Below are 22,221 nucleotides of genomic sequence, written 5' to 3'. Positions count from 1 at the left end.
ACCCCCGCCGGGCAGAGCACGGGTCCGGGGAGGCTCCCCGAGCCCTGCCCCGGTGGGGGTGCGAAGCCGGGCGGTGTGGGGCGGCAGCCGAGTCCCCTGGACGCCCCTCAGCCTCCCGCTGCCTTCAAAGGCCGCCGAGGTCGCCGTGGGGCGCCGAGGGGCCGGCGGCGGAAGGAACGGGGGCACCGCCGAGGGGCGGCGGGGAGCGGGCGGGGGCCGGGGAGGAGTCGGCCCCGGGGCGAGGGTCGGGCCGGGCCGGGGGTGGAGCCGCGGGCTGGCGGGTCGGGGCGAGGGGGAGCCCTCCCCTTCCCTTCACGAGCGAGCCGGAGCCGGGGAAGGCGCCTCCGCAACTCCTCCTGCCCCGCCGGTGCCGCCTGCCGCCCGCAGCATGGTGAGAGCGGTCGCCGGGCGGGAAGTTCGGCGGCGGCGGCCGCCCCGCCGGCCCCAGCCCGGCCCGCGCTCACCGCCTCCCCGCTCCTTCTCTTGCAGATCTGGAAAACTCTCCCGCTGCTCTGCGCCCTGCTGGCCGCCGCCCGCCTGCGAGCCGAGGTAGGCGCGGGGCCCCGGCGGCGGGACGGGGAACGGGACGGGACGGGGTGGGGACAGCGGGGGCGCCTCGGCGCCCGCGGGGGAGCCGCCGGGACCGGGGAAAGTGGCGGCCGGAGCGGAGAGAGAAGTTGCGGGGCCGACGGGCGCCTTGATGGAGGCGAGGGGCTGTGTCCGCGCCGGGGCCGGAGCCCTGCGTCCCGCCGCCGGGACGGGCTCGCCGGGGCGGCCCCCTTTCCTCTCTCCCTCCTTTTCTCCATCCATCCCTCCCTCCCTCCCTCTCTCCCTCTCTCCCGCGCGCTCTTTCCCTCGCTCTTCTTTTCTTCCTTTCTTTCATTGCAATGACATTGAAAACCTTTGAAAGCCCCCAGCTGCAACCCCCCCAGCTCTGTTGACAGAAAACAAACGGTGCCTGCATTCCCGGTTGCGGCGGCCTCCCTAAAAAGTGAAGTCAGGAACAAAATATTTGATAATTACGGCGGGGGAAATGTGGAAGTGATTTGAGGAAAATGAACTCAAGCTGGGCTGGGAAGGGAGGCCGAGCCTGCCTTCGGAGGAAAGCGGTCTCGCTCGGGGGGCAGCTCGTCATCGCTCCCTGCATTTTTTCTCCCTACATATTTCTCCCAGATGGCGAGACCCACCCTGGAGCATCGCAGTTTGGCTCCATGGGAAAAAAAAAAAAAAAAAAGCATAAACACGTCTGGTTCCCTTTTTCTGCCTCCCACCCGTGGACTGTGCTGCCCGGGTTATGGTAAAAAGCAAGCTTTAGGATGGAGCCCATCGCTGTTGCTCTCTCTCCCTGAGCAAAGCTCCTTGAGAACTCCCTGCAAAGGCCAGGTGAGGAGCAGAAGTGAGACAGGATGGTTGTTAGCCAACACTATTGAGCTCTGGTCGCTGCTGTCATGAAAACCAAGGGGAGTGGGACTGAGCTGTAGTATGGACCAGCATTCCACATCTGTCTGTACATGATAATATTGTAATACACGTTCTTCCCAAAGCGTGACATACTTATGCAGTGAGCATTTCCCTGCATCCTCTCCAGCACTGTCCTGAAAAAGCCAAATCATGTTTATTCATTTTCTTAGGAACCCTAAATATAAACCTTAACCGGTTCTGCTCAATATACACCAACACCTCTGTAGGAAGGAGGTGCACAGTATATAATATATATATTTTTCCATAAGAAAAATTATAATAACAGCTAAATAATGATGACACTGGTCTGAGTAAAGCCTTCTGGGATCAGTAACCCAGAGAAACAGCCAAAATATGTTTGGCCCTGCATTTGTGATTTCATTGGTGTCACTAACATTGTCAAAGTGCTAAATCCTGCTTTTTGCCTAATGTTCTCTAATTTGTAGTACCTGGATAGTTTCCCAGATGTAAGTACTGGCTTGTCTCTGTGTCTCACCTGCAAACTGAAAGTAAGAAAAAATGTACAGCCCTCATGTTCAAAACTTGGTTTTAAAAGCCAGTTCATGCTTGAGTGAATAAATGAATTATTATGTCTGGCTTCAGAGATAATGGTCCAAGTGGCAAACCAGTGAACATTTTGCTTTGATTCCAGTCTAAGTTCAGCAAAACTTGAGACTGATGACTGAGGTCTGGGACTGGTTTCAGGGAAAATGGACACTGCAAGCAACTTTTGTTTTGGGGTTCAGTTTGATTCCTCTTTTCTAGTAGCTGCCAAGCAGTGAATATCAGTTCAGTCACGGGTAGCATCCCACCCTCTGGGGTATTTAGACCTCCTCGTTTTCTAGGGAGTGGGCTGTGCTTGAAGGTGAGCTGCTTGTAATTCAGAGACAGCTTTGATGGTTGCCCACTTCTAAATGTTTCTTGTTACTACTCTGCTGCATCACTGGCATTCAGTAAGATTAGTGTGGCATTTTCCTGTGTGGTTTTCCCTTTCCAGATTTTGGAAGCGATAACCCTCTCTATGCCTTCTGTTTCTGCTGCAGCTTGCACTTTGTCCCTTTCAGTACATTTGGAATATTAACACTGAGCCTTAAGCTTCTAATCCTTTTGTTAGCAGAACTGTATCTGAGTTGTACCGGGGTTCTTGTACAACATTCATTTCTACAACATTGTTAGGTGCATAATTAGAGTCTTTAAAGAAAGAAAGAAATTGCTTCAGTAAATGTTCCTGGCATAACCTCATGCAGACTGGAAAATCTGAGGCGTGCCAGAACTTGGGAGCTTTTCTTGGCCTGGTTCAGTAATAGTCACAAGAGCAATAGACGGTGAACTGTACTCCTCGGATGGAGGCCAGCCACCAGCTTCAGACAGCCCCTTTTATCTCTCTCTTCCTGGGTCAGACTCAATGAGGTGGCTGTTCTCTCCTATTAACAGGGATGCTACAGACGTGAAGTTACTCATATTCTCAGCTGGGGCTCCCAAAGCATATGGAGTGATTTTTGGGAAGCATCCATCACAATAGAGGAAAAGGGAGAGTCTTGAATTTATTAAGAGTCAATCAGTTGTTCACATCCTACTGGAGTAAGTTACCTAGTTAACACTGGAGAGGAGTCCAGTTGCTATTTCACTCTGCCCATTGAGGTCTGAAGGGTAGTGTGTGGGACTTCCATACCAGCATCATTCTGTGTCCCACCAGGATTCTTGTTTCACAATAAGAATGAGGGGTTTTCTTGTTTTCATTTTCCCTTAAACCTCATTCACAATTTTTGAGAAAGTTATTTTCACCATGAGTTTTAGATGATAGCAAAGAGGTTTACGCTAGCATGAATATATTGATGTGAGCTGTGGATACAAGTCCTTTCTTGAATCCAGCATTGCCAAGAGGAGAGGTCACTGACCTGGCCTGCCTTCTGCTCCTTGCAAGTTTTCTGGCCATTCAGAATAATCTCTGGGGCCTGTAGCTGTTCTTCTGGGTTAATTATCCTTAACCCATTTCTGGCTAAATGAGCCAGCCTTTGGAAAGGGTTATGTGTAAATAGTTTAATCTGACTTGTCTTATTTTGGCTAAAAAGGGCAAGCAGAGGAAGGCCAGCGACTCCCCTCTTGTGAGGAGATGTCCAGACAGATCTGAGGCGCTATAACCCCTGAGCAACACAGTGGTGACAAATATCTGGAGGCAGAGTTATAACCTTTTCTAAAAACATGGGTTTTTTTCAGTGTCTGCATCTGTTGTAACATTGGGATGATTTTTTTTTTCACTTGACCTCCGTTTCCCTCAGTGTAATTTTTGCTATATGAAAAGCTGAAAAGGGATGTTAAGGGGGAGAGAAAAGGCAGAGGTTTCTGTTTGCTTAACTTACCTAAGTGCTTCCTCTTGATCTGACTTGGCTGCTTTTTCATGTAAGGAGAGCAACTCTTCACCCTTTCCAAGATTTGTGCCCTTTGGCAGCAGAGTACTTGTGTGCACCAGGGGATTTGGAGCTGGGAATTCAGACGGTCTTCACAGGACTTGGTGTACTTCCTCCCACTGGGCTGTTCACACAGTGTGGCCAGCATAGGAGCTTGTCTTGGTCAACATTTTCCCACGTTTTTGCCATGGACAAAACTGAAAAACTGATGTCTTAATAAGTGAAACAGATCAAATATAAATTGAGATCTTTATGTAATTGCATAGCTGTATTTGGCCCTGAAGCCATCATTTTAAGAAATTTGCCCTTTGAAATTAAATGATAGAGACTTTATGAATAGTTCAGTCCTTCTTTCAGTGATAATTTAGCTAGGACAGTGGACAGAAAAGGCAGCATGGTGCCAATCGTGTGGGTATCTCAGGCTATTTTTAATATGCATTGGCTTTGTGCAATAAAACCCAGCAGTAACATATTCATAAAGTAATGTTGATAAAAGTGACTTCCCAGGTCTAGTCTAGCAAGCACATCTTCAGTGGAAGGAAAGGTTGCATCCATTTTTTCTCCTTGAGCCGGTTTTGGAGTGATAGGTGTCTTCCTTCTTGAGATCCTTCCCTTGAGTGCCAGAGCAGCTGTTGCTGGAGTTGCATCTCAAGACAATAAGCACCTTTTAAATGGGGAGGCAGGGAAGAAGTGGTTCTTCCCTGGAAGCACAGCAAAGGCTCATCTGTGCAAAGTCTATTTTTCAAGGTGCGTGCTGTGCCACCAGGCAGCTGCTGTGCTGCAGACACCCCAGGAATTGGAGTCTGGGAGATGGACCGAGGGGTTCTGTCCAAGGCACCTCATTGGGCTGAAGTCACTGGCCAAATGCCCTGTGTAGGAGTGTTTAAACAACCTCCCCTGCTGTTCTGGAGGGGCTGTAACCTCTGAGCAGCAGCATGTGTGGCACAAGCTCCGCAGCAGACACGATGTCTTGTAGCACTCACATGTGCGTGGCACCCAAATGTTGCTTCTCAGATGGAGCTGCTGTCAGAGCCGAGCTGCTTTGTGCAAACGCGCCAGTGGCTGAGTGAATGACTTTATCTGCCAGAGTGCAAATTCCTTGCCGGTAATTAACAGGGGGCTGCTGCTGGGGGCTGCTGAGGAGGCAGCTCTGCTCCCAGCGCAGGAGGAAGGCACTGGCTGAGTCTCCTGTTGCATTTTCCAGCTGCTGTTATTGGTACAGCTGCTTACCCATCGGGAGGCTTCGGGGCACCTTTGATCTTTCTTGTGTGGTGTTACATGAGCTGGGGAGTGTTTCTCTTTGTACAGAAGAGAGTTTGTCACAAATCTTGGCCAGATGTCTCTTCCCAGACTGATGAGACTCCCATTAACCAGGCTGTGTTTCCGCCACATATCTTGCGAGCTAGATGAGATTGGTTCCCAAAAATGCCTTGTTTACCTGGGTTGCATCTATCTTTGCAGGGAGGTTGGCTTCTGCTCTACTCTGATAGCTGTGCTAAAATAGGAATAACCAGCATTTCCTTGGAGAGATTTATCTCTCACAGCGTTGTCTCTGAGTTTAGCAAGAAAAAAGAGCAACTTGCTCTTGCGCTGTGAAGCGTAATTCCTTCTACAGCTCCATCTGGGTGGTAGACAAGGGGTTATAAAAGTCTGGACTTTTACCAGGCGTTGTAGGTTTTGTCACCACTGCATACAGTTAGGTGTGAGTTGGTAGTATGTTGTAGTGAGTTGGTTAGGGCAGGGGTGTGTTTGCTCTCAGCTGTGGCGTTCTGATTGCAGCTCCTCGGCAGTAAATAAATGGCAGATAAATAAGTCTGGAGGCTTCAAAGCACCATTAAAGCACAGATAACTGTAGCACAAGCAGCGACTGTGTGGCATTTTCTTGCTACTTTTTTTCTCAAGTGTGCTTCAGTGCTCATCTGGGCTGAAGACGCCAGGCGGCAGAAATGAGTGGCTACCCCTTCTCTGCCTTGCAAACTAGCTACCCAGAAGTGAAGTTCATATAAGCTGCTGTGAAATTTTACTGTGCTGTAGTTTTGTCACTTATTACAGTGTACCTCTTGGTTTTGGCATGGGCCCTGTGGTCGCTTGGGGCAGGGGTTTAGACGAAGGCTGCCTGTAAGAGTTGAAGAAAAGCAAATTCATGCTCCAGTCTGCAAATGTGGAATTTCTTGCAGACGTTTGCACCTTGTTTGGAGTGCATCAGGAGGCCTGTAAGGTAGAAACAAATTGGAGGCTTCTCTTGGACAAATACGTTGGAATGAGCAAAGGATTTGGGGTGGATGACTGGGGAGGAGTTTAGTATCTCGTTAACTTCAACTGGAAGTGAATCCCATATTTCTACTACTTGACAGCTAAACGGTGTTTTCCTTGGCTGTACCCTCTCAAGTGCTGTCCCAGCGATGGACCTCTAACCACTTTCTGAAAATACCTTAATGCTGTGTAATGGACACCATAGAACCCAGCTTTTCTTGTTCCTGGTCCTTAGTCCTTCCCTTTTGCACTGCAAAGAGCAGCAAACGAGCTTGTAGAATCAATGGAGAGAAACAGATAAAAACCACCAAGACAGAGCTGCTGCATTTCATTTGCAGGAGGAGAGGATTTGCACACCTTATGCTCTAAGCACAGAAGGGCTGTTTGAACAGCTATTTGTTATCCACTGCTGATTGTCCCTAGCCAGTTATATGTTCCTTCTGATCCCATCCCTGCTTCTTGCTTAGAGTCCTGATACAGGACCAAGAGACCTTGGGAATACGAATGCTGGTGGAGCTTCCAGTGCTTAATCAGCTTTTTCCCAACAATGAAAGTTTTCAAAGTTTTCAGTGATTTGAATATTGTTTTATAGCCAGAAACAAATGCTTTAGTTTTGTATCTGTGAGGAGACCTAGGTAGGTCATGGAAAGACTTACTGTGGAGGTACCCATGGCCATGTATGACTCAAACCTGAAAGGGTCTTAAGTCTTCCAAGTCACAGGAGGGGAGCAGAGGATGTTAAAGTCTTCGATAAGAGGGAAGCAAGAGTGGGGTGACAGGAGTGGGCTGGCAAAGGTACCTGCCTCTGATGGAGAGATGTACTGGTGAATCTTGTCCTAATGAAGGAGCCCAGGGCCTGGGTGTAATTCCTGCCATCAGAAAAGCTATCCCTGTCTGCCTTCTCCTTGTCACCCTGCTGCCATGAGATATTTTGGGGTTTGAGTGTCAGAGAGGCAGAACAAAGAATTTCCATCCATCCACCAGGATGGGCTTTGGCAGGCGCTGGCCAGCTGATAAGTTGGCCTCCAGCACTGTGTTGTCCAGGAATGGTTTTGACAGCAGAGCCTGTTGCTGTTTTCCTGACAATGAATTGATCTGGAGGACTGTTTCTGGGAAGGTGCCCCTCATGCTAGAGCAGCCCCTGCCATTTAAGCACTGGTAATTTTAGCCTGAAGCCAAGAGCTTTCCTTCTGCATGATGTAACTCCTTGCATATGTACTTCTTGCTGCTCTGGGACTTTTTCCCCTCCCGGTTTTGGCTGCTTTTTCATGTTTATGTTCAAGGAAGCTTAAGTATGAGGGATTGGAATTGTTGTCTCGTTTCCTATATGGAGGAGGAAGCGATTTCATTGGGGAATTTTTGCAATGTCTGAATCATTTAGTTGTCTGGGTGAGTAAAATTCCTCAGGGATAACTGTAAAGGTTGTGACCGAGCTCTGGTCTGCAGTTCATGCATTCAAACCCAGGGCTCTGGAAGATTAGGGTGGCAAGGGACCAAGCATTCATGTCGGAGGCATCGCCTTCAGCTTGGCAGAAAAGCTGCGGTGTTCCTGTCCGAGGACAGCGTGTTTGCTCCACATGATGCAAGCTCTGGGGTATTCCAGTCCTAGGACAATGAATGCCACATGAGTGGTGTCAGCCTAATCTTCAGGCAGGGCTCTCCCTCTCCAATTAGCCTGTGGATGAATGATGGAGAAGTCAGGTTGCAACAGAGTTGCTCAGTTTCTCACAAAGCTTTTTCTGCCATCCCCAGGACTGAGGCTTGGACCCATTTTTAGAGGATGATTGTAAGGGTAAGGAGAAGCAGATTAAGAAGGGAGTACTTCTTTATTTCTTTACTTGTTCAGAAAAACAGACTGTTTTTTCTACAAGGTATCACTGCATGCCCTGGGATTAGTGGCTGCTTGTACAAACCATAGCCATTAGTGTCTTGTCAAATCTAGTTTTACACATCCCTGATAAGTGATGCCCCCTTCCTGTTCTGTGAAAAACGATATCATGCTCTGGAATATCTCAGGGCTAGTAAGTTTATCTTCACAGTCCTCTTCTGTGAGCAAGAAGACCATTAATCTTTTTATTCTGTCCCAACAGTCCTAATTACACCCCCGTGTTCAATGATAATCAGTGCCTCCCCCATGCCATTATCTCCACCTTGTACACGTAGCCAGTTTATGGGACCCCTCAGCTCAGTGCTTAGCACACCTCTTTTAATCTCCTTGTAGCTCCCTTCCTCCTGTCAGTGCAGGAAAGGAAACAGAGATGTATGTGATCTTATTCTCTGTTTGGTGTTACCTCTGACCCTTCTCAAACAACTTTTAAACTAAAAAGCCAGTTTCAGCTAGGTTTAGTGAAGTGTATTTAATTTCCTACAGGATACGATGTTGCTCTAAGTTTTGTAAAAGTAGATGCAGTGGTACAGTACTTACTGCCTTGCCAGAGGGAAAAGCTTGAGTGTGAGATCAGCTTCTACTGCAGGCTAAAGAAGCAATTTATGAGCATTCCCCAGTGATTGTATTTCATACCTTCATAGCCACTAAATGCAATCAGCCTCAAGACAGGAATCTGTGGGAAGCAGTTTGTAGAACATCTTATTGTTGCTCAACTTTGAACTCAGTGCTTAGTCTTCTTCTCTTTGGTGCTCAGAGCTGTGTGCAGTCCCCCCCACCCCAAGAGGGTGTCGTGGAGAAAAGTGAGCCAAAGCATAGCTAATCAGGAAGCACAAAACGTGGCTTGTTACACGTCGTGTGCACCCACACCCATGCACACAGAGCCACTGTGCTCAGTCCTGTTACTGGCCAGTAACTCCTGCAACCCAGACCTGGGATGGGAGAATGGAGGATGTAGCAAAATTTGCAGTCAATATGGATTATTTGTGGATTTCCTGTCTTGTTGGGTGAGTGTTAAATCTCACTGTGGTATGTGAAAAGCTTGAACTCACACAGTGCCAGCACAGTGCCTGGGCCACTCCTGGCTTTGTGCACGTGAAAACTGAAAGAGATGGGAGAGCAGCTGGATGTTAACAGCTCCTTGCAAATCACTGCCAAGCTCTTCTGCAGTGCAGCAGCACACATCCAGATGCTGGGGTGAGTAAGGCCATCCTGGTTGCAGATGCAAGGTCAACAGTAAACCAGCATTAAACAGAGACAACTATTTGAGGTTTGGGTGTTTTGGTTTTGTTTCAGGTTAGTATTTATTTGCTATGGGGTTTTGGCAGGGTGGAAGGACTACAGCAGACCCTGAGCGTCTGTGGTTCAAACACTTTCAGAGCCTGTAGACTTTAAGAAAATGCAAACAGACTCTTTGCAGACCAATTTGTCCTCACTCTTAGCATGATGCCATGATTAGTATGTAGGCTTTGGGCAAGGCACCTTATTCCTCTAAGCTGTGGTGCTCACATCTGTAAAACAAGGATAATGATGGTGCTGTGCTTCATAGCAGGATTTATAAAGCTGAATGCATTCCTATTAAGAAAAATTTAAAAGCTCTCATGTAGAAAGTGCAGCAGGCATTACAGAGGATCATTTTCCTTGCCAGCAATGATAACAATAGTAAGAAAAATGGAGACAAAATGTAGACCAGAGTTACTGGGTGATACAGCAATTTCTTGCTAGCCAGTAAAGATGTACAGAAAGGGCTTAATGTGGGCCATCTTCAAGGTGTGAGCCAATGGCTCACAGATGGAAAAGAGGTGGTTGAATGTTGTGATGAAGCCAGAGAGAGAAAGAAGGAGGTCATAAAGTGGGAGAGCTGGGGTGTCTCAGAGGCGATTGCACTTCTGGGGTGCATTTGCTCTCACAGGGAAGCAGTAAGCACCTCTCCATCCCCTGGTGTCTCAGAGGAAAAATCCTAGAGTTGTGCTGCAGGGGAGCACTTGACATTATGGCAATGTGTTCTGGTCAAGTGGAGAACCTTACAGGGCATAGTCCCTTGCTTTCCCTGACACGTCTGCCAGAGGTTGACAAGGGAGAGAAGATGGGTTAGCGATTTCCATTGGTTGTCTTGGAAACTAATAGAAATTACTCTTCTTTTTTTTTTTTTTCTTTTGTTTGTCTGTCATATATGAAGATTTTGTTAAAACAACTAGGAAGCATTCTTTCTTTTTCTCTCTGTTTTGTTTTTAACACTTTAATTGCTGACTTCTGCTCTTCAAAAGCATTTTGCTGGCAGAATTTTCCTAGGGAAGTTTGTATACAGTTCTTGAATGCTATAAAGTTTGTATTGGGGGTGAGCATCTGAAGTAGGGCAGCTGCTGGGCAGTTCTGTGTGCTGAGCTGCTTTCCACCCTGACAGTTTCTGCAGGGTACCCCCGTGACCATTTTCTCACCAAAAGGTTTAAAAGTAAGATGGCAGGGAGCCTGAGTGTTCTGTTTCCCATGTAAATGGTAAGCAGATGATTAGCTACTCTGAAAAAGCACAAGCTGGATCAAAGGGGAATGATAATGCAAATTTATCAGCCAGTGAGTTGTCAGGCTTGCTGACATAGTGATGGTAAAGAGCTTAGAGAATTTCAGATTAGAGGTGTGGGTGTAACACAACGTATTATTATTACTATTTCATGTAAACATCAGCATGTCTTGTTGCTAAAAATATGGCTGTCTACGAACTCCACTGACACTAACAGGGGCAATTCCCCCATAGATTAGTAGATAGTGAGGCCAGAAGGAGCTATTGTGCTTTGGTTCTGCCCTCTTGCATAATACAGCCCAAATGTCTAGGTTTTTTTATTCATTCCATTTGCTCTGGACTCCACAATGTGTCTTAAAAACATCTAGTCTTGATTAAGTAATTACTACAAATGGAAAATACCACTGTGTTTGGTATGTTGCTGCAGTGGTTAATTACCCACATGCTGTTACACCTCATTTCTGGCTTGCATTTGTCTAGTCTTGATCTGCAGATGCTGAATCTTCTGTTTAATCCACTAAACAGAAGAAGCCTTTAGTCCAGTGTGTCTCTTCCCCGCTGCTGTAACTGTGGCCCCCACAAGGACTGCTCCCAGTCTTGTCTTTGGCAAACTGAAAAGTATGAGCTCCTCAAGCCATCCCCTGGCAAGGTGAGTTTCCTAATCTCTTGTTCGCTACTGGGTCTCCAAGCAGTGCATCCCCTTTGCCAGTGTGTTAGTGCTCCCTCGCTCTGTGATGACAGGGCACCTCCATGTGCTCATTACTGGGAATCTGTAAATACTGGCCAATAAAAATTGTGAAAAGAAGAAAGGCAAAACCCCTACGAGCCCTAAGTTACTACTAGGGAGTTTATGCACATTAACACACACACCATCAGGAAGCACAGCTGGTGAAGTTTTCACAGTGGGGGTGCTCCCCTAGTACACAAATGTGCAGTTGTTGTTACCAGCTAAAGCCTTGGTTTTGAGTTTCCTAAAATACATGCTTAAGTTAAAGGTCAATATTTGGAGGCTTTCTGACCCTCTTGACTTCACAGGTGAGATTTGACTGTCTGGGGGCCAGGAGGTGCGTTCAGCACAGCTTGTGTCCTGTAGGAGGCAAGTGGCCGAGCCGCAGCACTTCAGCCAGCTGGAGCCTGTCCTCAGGCAGCCTCTGCTGAAGCTTGCTGGGGCTCCTGTGCTCCCCAGCCAGTGCCCTGAGCACGGTGTCCCTTTGTCTTTCAGTAGGGATGTTGGATGTTTTCTCCTCCTCTGAGAGAAAGTAGAAGGCTGGCTGTGTTTCTTGGCCTCAGGTCCCCTCTGGTTCACGTCTTGGAAAGACTAAATGGGCGAGGCTGAAGGTTTGTGCTTTCATGGCTTTAAGGCATCTTCCTGCATGGCAGCCTTTACTGAGCAGCAGAGGCATTCAGATAAAGAAAGCTCATGCACTTTTTCTGTGGCCAAGCTAGTTGGAAGTCTTATTTTGTCAGTGATGAGAGGTGAAAGGAGGTAGTTCCCTCTCCTGAAGTGGTGCTTTCACCCTGTGCTCTGCTGCAAGCTTGAAACTCATTTTTAATAAAAGTCTGGCAAAAGGCAACAAAGCCTTGTTTCTCAGGGCTGTGATTTTTAGTCTTGTAGCCAAACTTCCTTCAGAAATGCATCTAAAGGAGTGGTTAGAGAGTATGTGAGTTGCTCTGCCTGTGACCTGCCCAGAAGAAAGGTGAGTATGTCCTGTGCTGCTTTGTCTTTGTGCTCCCTCTTCTTTTTCCTCTGCCCTTAGGCAGCTGAAAACTGAACTCTGCCCCCAGAATAACTCTGGATGTTGGGGATGAGGGTGAACATCGTTTTTTAATTTTTTGTCTTTACAGGCATGAGAGAAAACATTAGAAAACAGAGCATAGGGAATGCAAAAGAGGTACCCTCCCTCTCTGACCCATGACATTCCCTACAGCCCCTGTGACAGGAGCCTTTTGCTGACTGTTCTGTCTTTTTGGATGCAGGAGAGCATTAATGCTTTTTCAGAGAAGCTGTGGTCTGTCCCCATGGTTCCTCTCACATAAAACCTCTCCTTTGGAGCCTCCATCCAGCAGCATACAGGTGAGGGGGCATTTCCACCTCCCCACAGGACATTTGCCCATGGTCCCCTGTTGGAATGGGGAACTTGTCAAGTGTTCATTTATTGCAGAGACATATTCCCAAGGGCACTAGGTGCTGTACTCAAGGACACAAGGTACCATGACTGAAGGGTGGATGCAGAAGCATTCATCAGCTCATTTCTGTGTGAGAAGGGCTTTGTGTCCTTGCTCATACTCCTGCAGTGTGTGGCATTGTGTCATGGAACAGCTGCGGTTGTTGGTGGAAGGTGAGGATGGGCTTACCTAGCAGGACTTGCAAGGCTTCCCACAAGACTTCCCATGTGGTATTGGATTAGTGCTGAAGATGGGTAATGTATCTAACATTCATGGAGAGCAGGGGAATTAGTCTCTTAAATGATGATAGTGGTCTGAGCCTAAGTGCTTCAAGGTGGGTGTTTTGGTAGAATTTTCCTGGTCCTGTGTCACCCTGTAAGATTCTTAAAGGAGAGCTTTCTACCCCATGACCACATTTAGGTGATTATGCAGTGCAGTTCACGCCTGGTTTCAGGAAGCAGCTATCTGATACGGCAGTGGAGAGTGTGCATACAGCTATCTCAGCTTTCATACCTAGGCCTGTTTGTTTAGCCAGCAGGTGTTCACACAGTAAGTACCAGGAGTTCCAAATCAGTTCCTTTCAGCCTCTGTCCCATCCAGCAGCATTATGTGTTCCTAAGAGGTTGTTGAAAGCATTAGGATCTCTCAGGGAGGAGTGCCCATATTTGCATCATTATTTTTTATAGGATTTAGCTGTTAAAAGCCAGGCACACTGCATACTGCTGGCTGCTGTCCCAGTGTTAGTATAGTCTGATCTCTCTGCAGTTGTATGGTTTCCGACAGAGAAGTGAGGAGGGGAGGAATTAAAATGTCTTAGCTCAGATGAAGATACAAAACTTAGGTAAGATGAAGAAACATGGTGAAGTCCATGCATGGAGTATGCAGAGGTGTAAAGCATGTGTTTCACAAACTATTGCTTGGTGTGTTTGATGACATATGAGAAGGTGAAGGAATGAGATTTAAGGGAACATTGATGTGACTGGAAGAATGGCATCCCTTATAGCAGGGCTGTGCTGGCATCCTGGCATTTTGGAGGATATGAGGCTCATGAAAGTCAGTTGTGTTTTGCCGTAACAAAGGACTTGGAGGATTAGGCTCGGACAGCTGAAGTGCAGTGTGGCCTGGCCGCCTGCGGCAGCCTTTGGCCAAGATTGCCGTCACACAGGAGGGATGACTGGACAGGTCATGGAGCAGGTCCTGCAGTGCTTATGGCACTGTGTGCACTGGTAACTGAACGTGGGGCAGCTTTACCATGGGAGATGAAGCAGTGAGCTGCCACACCTCAGCAGGAGCTGCTCCACAGCCAGTTGGGATACCTTTGCTGTAGAGTGAGTGCTTATTCATTACTAAAGGGGAGAAGGAGGCAGCCGCAAACAATGTCCCTTTTAGAGACTTGATTTTCATCCACACCCTGGACTCAATGCTGACTGAAACATTAAAGGCTTCTTGTATTAAGGTTCGCTGCTGGGACTGGACTGTGTTTGTGTACATGTTTCACAGTGTCAGGCTTGCCAAGGGCAAGAGCAAGTAATACATGCGTGGGTAAGGGGGTTGTGGTTCACCCAGTAAGTGAGAATTGGTGTCAAGCCCTCATGAGTGACAGGCTCTTAAAGAGCAGCACAAATGTGGAAGACATTAATGTTCACAGTATGATACTTAGCCTCTCTTTGGTGAGGTCTGTCTCCTTCTGAGTTACTGTGTTGAAGTGGCTCAGGAATTAGAAGTGCTGGAGCACTTAAAACTCAAGGAGGAACATGGAGCCAGCAGCTGGATTCGCCTAGGCTTTGATGAAGTTGTTGGGTGTTGTGATTGCAGTAAATCTTTCATTACAAGCTAAGATTATTTACTGTGTGCCCTAGGCAAAGGAGCGCACACACTCCATCCCTTCAGCTTGGTGAGAGAGCTTTCTAGGGCTGATATCTACCTGTGTCTGACCTGAAGTGCCTGCACTCTCAGAGGGTTTGGGTGTTTGGCAGGGAGGGACTGGAGCAAGCTTTGCAAGTTTTATTCTAGAAGTGCTGTTAGACCTTCTGTAAGGAACTTTTGAGGCTTCTTGGGGTAGTGGGGGTTTTTGAGTGGGTATTTTTGGCTTTGTTTCTTTGCTTGTTTTTAGGTTATTTCAAACTGAGCTAACTGAAGTTACTTGGGAGCTAAAAAGTAAGATTAGCTTTCTTTGCAAAACAAACCAAGAACGCCAAAAGTTCTGTGTTGACTCCTTGAACCTTTCATTGCACAGTATTAGACTTTCAGTAATTGCAAAACTTCTAGATGGCCTGCAGCACCTTATATTGGTTAATTGTGACTCAATACATTGCTACAGTATCACACTGCTATTTCTAAAATTGTTTTGGGTGGAACCGACCATGTTATCTTAATAGATTTCCTACAGCCTGCACATTAGTACAGGTAGTGTAGCTTTGTTTAACAAAGCAAGTGGGACATCCAGTACATGAGATTTACCTCTACAATACACAACGATATGTACTTTTAAGGATTTTTTTTCTCAGTATTCAAAGGCTACCAGTGATTTCCTGGCATGCTTAAGTCAAAGCTGGCTCTAGGGACATATTTTAATAAATGCTTTGGGTGTGTGAATTTCCTGGGTTTTCATAAATGTTTGTGAAAAAAGAAAACCTATTGTCCCTTCTAAATTTCCTATCTTAATTTCTTTCAACACATTGCATTTTATGTCTGAAATCTGCTCTGCATAGGAGCAGAGGTTCTTGGTTGCAGTAGGAATTGTAAAAATAGACTGCTTATGCATTCAGGTGATGTCATTCCTGGAGTGGAGCCCTGGAAGGGGAGGGTGGTGTCAGTAGTGCAAGTATTAGAGTCAGGAGGGCTTCCTTATAACCAGTTAGACAGTGGAGGATGCTCCTACTTTTACAGTGGGCTCTGAGCTAGTGGGAGCATGAGCAGTGCTGATAATTCTGGCAGACCTGGCTTTATCTTTTGCACCTACAGCTCCCTGCCCCCATGGGGAGCAGTAGATTGCCAAACCAGCTTTTCCAACAGCAAAGAATGCTGCTTCAATTTCTGTAGAATAAACATCTTACATTAGTTCTTAGCCCCTTTATTTGCCTCTTTTCTTTCAAGTCTCTTCTAAGCCTTTCATGGCAAGGAAGATGTTTTGTTCTGTTCTTATCTGTTCTTTCCCTCCTTCAATACAGTCTGGGATCTCACCAATCATCAGCAATGCAGTCTAATACACTGGGCTGCAAACTGTAGTGGCTGAGGCACAAGCATGTATTTCTTTCTGCTGACTTTATTAGAGAAGCAATAAATTCTGGCTGGCCAACAAGGTGGACAGCCAAGGCTGGCAGACAGCTGTGCAAGCTAATGTCTAAAACTGCTGCAGTTGGATTTTCCAGAGGCTGCCTTCTGAAACCTTTAGTCTGCCTCTGGTTTGTGTCTATCAGAGTTTATTTTTTCCCCTCAGAAAGTAATGGCAAAAATTGACTTGTCTTCATTTGGGTTCTGCAGGAGAACCTACCATCCCACAGGGATATTTCCTCTCACCTCCCAGTGCAGCCCTGGCTGCAAATGAGCCACCTAATGTCATACATGGACTTGGCTACAACTGGGGCTGAAGGTGGGCCTATCCCCTGCTTAATGAAGACTGCAAGAATAGTGTGACCTTCTCTTTAGTTACTCACTGCATTCATTAAATGGGAAATTTTCTGTGGAATACCAAAATTGTTTATACTGCATTTAAGCAAGGGAAGTTTGCCAAATATTTTATGCTTGTTTAACTTAAAATATGTCCAAACTAAGTGCACTCCCCTGCCTTTGATTTGATTTTGACATAAAGCATGAAAACCACCAAGTTTCAGCCTGCCACACATGTCTCTCTGGCATCTACACAGTTCCGCAAACAAGGGGGCTTGTGGAGAGACATGAACTCGGCCATTTCTGCATTGTTGCAAAACAAGAGCACGGCCACTGCCCTCGCTTTGTGGAGCTGAGCTTTTCAGATCCAAAGGGATATTTTCAGGCAGTGTTAGGCTGGTGCTGTGGGCTGGGATTCCAGTGAGGCTGAAGGCTTTTGTTTCCTTTCTGTATCGCTAAGCATTTCCAACATCTGTGAATGTCAGGCTGTTTGGAGGAATGTTCTCCCCTGGTAGAAGAACTAAAGCAGATCAGATGATTTTCTCTTTGAGGGAGGAGGCTAAAGGGAGGCATGCAGGGCTGGATACAAAAGGTAAAAAGGGGAATGTCAGTCTTCTGTAGTATGGTTCCCAGGAGGATGGAAAGCCAAGCTCAGATCATCAGTGGTGTCACCTCTGATTCAAGGAGTAGCAGTTGGGAGCCCCAGTGGTCAAAAATATGGGTAGGGTTGTGTTTGCAAGTTGTTTCACAGACGTTCCCTCTGATTAGGGAGGCTACCAAAAATCCACAATGTCTGGCTTCTTGCTGTTGTATGGGAAAACAGAGACACATAAAAAATGTTACCATTAAATGATCAAGCAAAAAAACCCCATGGACATAACCTGTCGCTAAGCCAACTGACCTGGCTTTGGTAATTGGAGATCTGTTGCCTGTGTAGAGATCTTGGCTTCTGCTGCCACTATAAACTTCTGGGTTTCTGGGGCATTTCCCAGAGTCTGGCACAATCACCTTCATTGCTCAGGGAGGGATTTCTGCAGTGCAGGTACCCTTCACATCTGTAGGGGCCATCGCCTTGACACGTATCGTTTTCTACCACCTTTATTTTGCCTTGAACACGCCCCATATTCCATGTTCCTGAGCTTCAAGGTGTAAATCTGCTGAGGTGCAGCTCCAGCTGCTGTGAAAAATTATTTTTTTGTGGGGGAGATATGTGCTGCTTGTGTGGCTGCTGTTGGTGTGATCAGGGCATATGGCACGTGAAGGTGGTGCCTTGTGTTGGCAAGACCTGGCTCCCCAGAAGGACTCTGGCCCTTATAGGAGTGATTTCTTGTAGGTAAGTGCTGTTCTGGTATTGGGGAGGAAGACACTTGGGACCTCTAGCGCTGAGCTCTGGCTGCAGTTGGTTTGTTATTCCTCAATGTTTTTTCTTCTGTGGTACAGAGCATCTGTAATTTTATTTTGCTGTCTGCTGCATCATCTATCTCAGCCCATTCGAGCATTTAAAATCATAGAATACTCTGAGCTGGAAGGAAGCCACAAGGATCATGGGCTCCAGCTCCTGGCCCTGCACAGGACACCCCAAGAGTCACGCCATGTGCCTGAGAGTGTTGTCCAAACACTTCTTGAACTCTGTCAGGCATGGTGCTGTGACTGCTTCCCTGGGGAGCCTGTTTCAGTCCCCAGCTACCCTTCTGGGTGAAGAACCTTTTCCAAATATCTAACCTTCCCTGACACATTTTCATGCCATTCCCTCAGGTGCTATCACTAGTAACCAGACCTTTTGCTGCTTGATTTGCTGCTTAATTACTTGAGCAGCTGTCAAACCTCTGTAAGGTAGGCTGTTACTACATCTTTCTTGCTTTAACCAAAGACAAGCAAATGAAGTCAATCACATCCAGGTGGTTTTCATCCTCTGTCTAGTGATGTGGTGGCAACTACTGACTCTGTACTGTTAAGAGCACAGGGCTATGCTTCTCTTTTGAGAAAATATAAATAAGAAAAGGTGAAGGTCAGACATGAAGGTGTGAGCTGCCTATGTGCTTGGCTCCGCAGTGCTTGCTTACCCAGTAACTAAGAGGGAATTTTCATGAGTGGAGCAGCAGTAGCTCAGCCACCTTCACAGGCAAAGGGTTTGTAGTACCTGAGAATTCAGACTGTACTCATTCAGGCCCTGAGCTTCATCCCACTGTGTGTTTGCTTGATGAGGGAACATAAAACACACACTGGGATCTGCTGCCACACAATCCAGGTCCCAAGGGGACTCCAGCTCCAGAGGATGGTCATATCCTACCTGCCCTGGCTCTTCTCTGTGCTCTCAGTCATGTCCTGACCCTGCCTCTTCTATCAAAACCATCTGCTGATTCAGTTCTTCACCCTTGTACTGTTTGACCTGTCTTCTTCTGGCCTCAGCCTTGCTGGCTGTAATGACGGACGACCTGAAAGGGAGATGGAGCCCTCCTGCCTTTCATTTCATCTCTCCATGCTGAACCCCAAGCAGCAGATGCCTGTGAACGCCTGCAATCCCAGAAGAGAGCTCGTTTGGCATTCCTGTTTAGCTGGTGTTTGAGCAACGTAATTTGGATCTGTGAGCTGTGAGGGGAAAGATTGTTCTCAGCAGCGACTGAAGTTTCGGAAGTAAACAAGTGCTAGAATGGTCACTGTATGTAAATTGGTGATTTCCACAAACACACACTAAATTGCTATAGTCCTTGAGAGATGTGACCATCTCCCCACAAGCAAGAGGCACCAGGGTGACTCTCCCACCAAATTCAGGCTCTTGCAGAGGTGCTGAGGTCTGCTCTGTGTTCTGAGCACAACTTTAACAATTCCTCGAACATGAACAAAACAACTTAATCTTGTTCTTAGAAACCATTGACCTTTTTCTGTTGACAGCTTAAGAAAAGTCACCCTGAGGCAAACTTCTGACGTGGAAATATTTCAACCTGAGCAGTTCAGTGCTGGCAAAGTTCTCAGCAGTGGAAAAGATGTTTTCATAGGAGAAAGTGTCAGGCTGCTTTTAAGCATTGGGGTGTTACACCCAATAACAGTTACACCCATAACAGTGGGTGACACCTTGAATTTTGTGAATCTGCTGGCTCAGCTGCTCTCCATTCCTCAGAGGACCTTTAGAGGAGGTCAGGCCGTGAAGTACAAACCCAAGAGAAGCTGGAGGGGGATCAGAGCTGCTGTTTCAAATACACAGCTTGGCATGTCTTTGTATTTTCCAGTCACAAGGATGTCTTGCAAATACCAGATGTGTGGAAAACTATGACTTTACCTTAGCCTTTACTGCATTTCCCATCATGATACTTGACTCCTTACAGGCTGTGGCTGAGATTCTGCCATGGCTTTGGCAATATCTGCATTATTAAATTAAACATGCACGGGATTGTTTGCCAACTGTGGGGCCAAGGGACACCAAATGCCCAACATCTATGCTGCTGTTAGACTGTCTTAGTTCTTAGAGATGCTGTATGTGAATTACTTCTTGTTTACTGGGGCTCTGTGCTAACCCCTAAACCATGTCTGAGAACTTGCAGACCACACCACTGGCCCTATCCTCTGAGCTTGGATGCCTGGGATTTTCCTGCTAGTGCCTGGCTCTCCTGAATTTCCCAAGGTAAGCACAGCCTCTGAGCTTTGGTGCTCTGTGCCCATCCCAAAACCATACAGTTCCTCAGTTTTTCCCTTTGTGGTGTTGAGGAGTGGATTGAGGTCCATCAGCCCTCGGTGGCTTCTCCTGCTGCCTCGGGGTAGTCCTGTTCACAGCTGAACTTCAAGCAGCTCTGCTGGGATTAGCCTAGACATGGAGGATTACTGAAATATCTGTGATATCTGTTACAAATTCAGTCCATTTAGTGTTCTAGACTCTTCCTCCTTCCTCCTGGATTATCAGCCTCAGCTATTGCTAATGAGTTTGTGAGAAACACCAGCATGGAGATGAGCCAATGCTGATGAATTGACACAGCTTATGGTGTGCCGTGGAGGAGTCTTCAGTTCTGGTGACACAGCTGCAAGTAGCACGGAGGCAAAACCTTGTGTAACACAGTTATCTCACATATGGGTTGTGTCCCTGCTATGAAATCTTGTCTGTATTTCTGAGCAATGGAGAGCTATACAGGAAAATGAATCTCCCATGAAGGCTGCTCGTCCCACTATTTCTTCATGTAAAATTCCTTCACCAACAGCTTCAAGGACAATGCTGTATTGTTCAGACATTTAATGCTGCAGAATTTGTCTTGGGAAATAATATAATTGCATTTTTTTCATAACAAAGCCATTATACTGTCAAAAGCCTAATTTTCTGTTGCATTAGCCAACAGCCAGCAGAGATTGCTGGGAAAAGAAAGTGCTTAGCTTAACCTAAATTTCTTGCTAGCAAGAAAAATGGAATGAAAACAAAATGAATTTATAATGAAATGGATTTATTTCTGGACTTTCCTATTGTGCTGTTGTTTGCTTTCTTTGAGGGCATTTAGAGCTGATTAGCAGCCCTGGATACAGAAGTCCATTATTTACCCAAAGAGCAGCCAAGAATGGAGAGACAACAATGCAGCTTTCCTCCCTCCCTTTTTCTCTATCCTCTGCATCCCTGCTGCATTCCCAAAACAATCCTCAAATTTGCCCAGAAGGCAGCATTCTTCATCGAAGAGAGGACAACTAAGTCTGTGTGGTCTGCTGCCTTCTGTTGGAGATGCCAGCAGAGAATTTGCTGGAGGTCTCCAGTTCCTCAGGGTCAGGTCCCTGTGCTGGGGAGAAGAGTGGGATGCCTGCCCAGACTGTGGGAGGCAAAGGGCTGGCAAGGGAGTCTGAATCCATCTGTGCTTAACCAGTCTTCTGGGAAGCAGGATCACAAGGGCTGTTCGAGGAACAAGGAGGATGACCGTGTGGTCCCGCTGAAGAGATTTTGCAAAAGCCTGCACAAAAAAAAAAAAAAATTGTTTCTTTCCATGGGAATTAAAGCTAGGGGGAAAAAATGGGAGACCAGATATGAGCTGGTCTGTGGCAGCATCTCTACCCTCCTCCTCCTCCCTAGGTCCCAGGAATTGTTCTTGGAATCTCTGCATGCTCTCTTTGTGGTGCATAGGCACTTAGATACCTGCAGAGATCCCAGGCGTCCCTGGCAATTGTTGCCTGTAGCATGGCACTTTTAATTGCAGGCTTAGAGGCAACTACAAATCATTTGAAATATAGCCCTGGTTTATAGGAGAAGGTTCACAGTGTGGGGGAAATGCTGTCTTTTGTCTCTCAGCTGCCCATTGAGGTAACAGCATGGCCAATAATGGATATCAGCTCCAAAACAGTAGGGGATTTTGTTCTGGAGGTGGCTGTTCCCTCTCTGAAGCAAAACTAGAGCTGCTTCATGTTGTTCTGTTTGTTCCTAGACTATTGTAACCATGAGTAAATCAATTCTACTTTGTCTCCAGCCCTAATCTTGCATGTCACATCTTACACAGAGGATTCTTTTTCCCTGGAAGGAACAGGAATTTGATGATCATGGCTTACTGTCCTGATTAGAACCTTCACTAAACTTGCACTTAATGAAAATATAAAATTTAGTTTTGTAACCTTTCTTTGCCCTCTTCTGGCCATAAAATGGTGTTAAACTGCATATTTTCACCTCTGATTTGGCCTATTCCCCAGATTTCAATGCAATAGAAGATTTTTGGATCTCATGCTTCTTTAAAAGTATTGTTGATAACAATCAAAACAGAGATCACTTTTATAAAAGAGCATTATTTATTAAGTCAGACATCTGTTTTTGCTTTCTCTTTTCTTCCCTTATGCTGAGCAAGACAAGGGAAGGAAATGCCAGGGAGGGAAATATGTTGTGTGAGTTAAAGTATAGAAGTCATATGCTTGGAATAGCTAAAGCATAGAATTTATTCCTATGCCAGTGTGAATAAATATGTATGAATCAG

At 46.5% G+C, this 22,221-nt stretch overlaps 1 protein-coding gene across 3 annotated transcripts in view; it reads left to right on the top strand.

The window, feature by feature from the left end:
• Positions 1-297: 297 nt before the first annotated feature.
• The window catches only part of FSTL1 (follistatin like 1), a 52,302-nt gene continuing 30,378 nt past the window's right edge, over positions 298-22,221 (top strand). The window contains exons 1-2 of one of the 3 annotated variants that reach the window (XM_066175307.1): positions 298-391; positions 490-549. In XM_066175307.1, the coding sequence (XP_066031404.1) occupies positions 389-391; positions 490-549 (63 nt within the window). In that variant the 5' untranslated portion in view covers positions 298-388. Of the gene's footprint in view, positions 392-489; positions 550-12,391; positions 12,418-12,502; positions 12,600-19,839; positions 19,920-22,221 lie in introns of those variants that run through there. The other 2 variants (XM_066175306.1, XM_066175308.1) reach the window with 2 other exon arrangements.

This window comes from Chamaea fasciata, unplaced genomic scaffold (genome assembly GCF_029207755.1).
Source record: "Chamaea fasciata isolate MVZ Bird 193981 ecotype frontalis unplaced genomic scaffold, bChaFas1.0.hap1 SCAF_2, whole genome shotgun sequence".
In the NCBI taxonomy this organism is placed as follows: Eukaryota; Metazoa; Chordata; class Aves; order Passeriformes; family Sylviidae; genus Chamaea; species Chamaea fasciata.
This window is presented reverse-complemented; position numbering and strand designations above follow the sequence as displayed.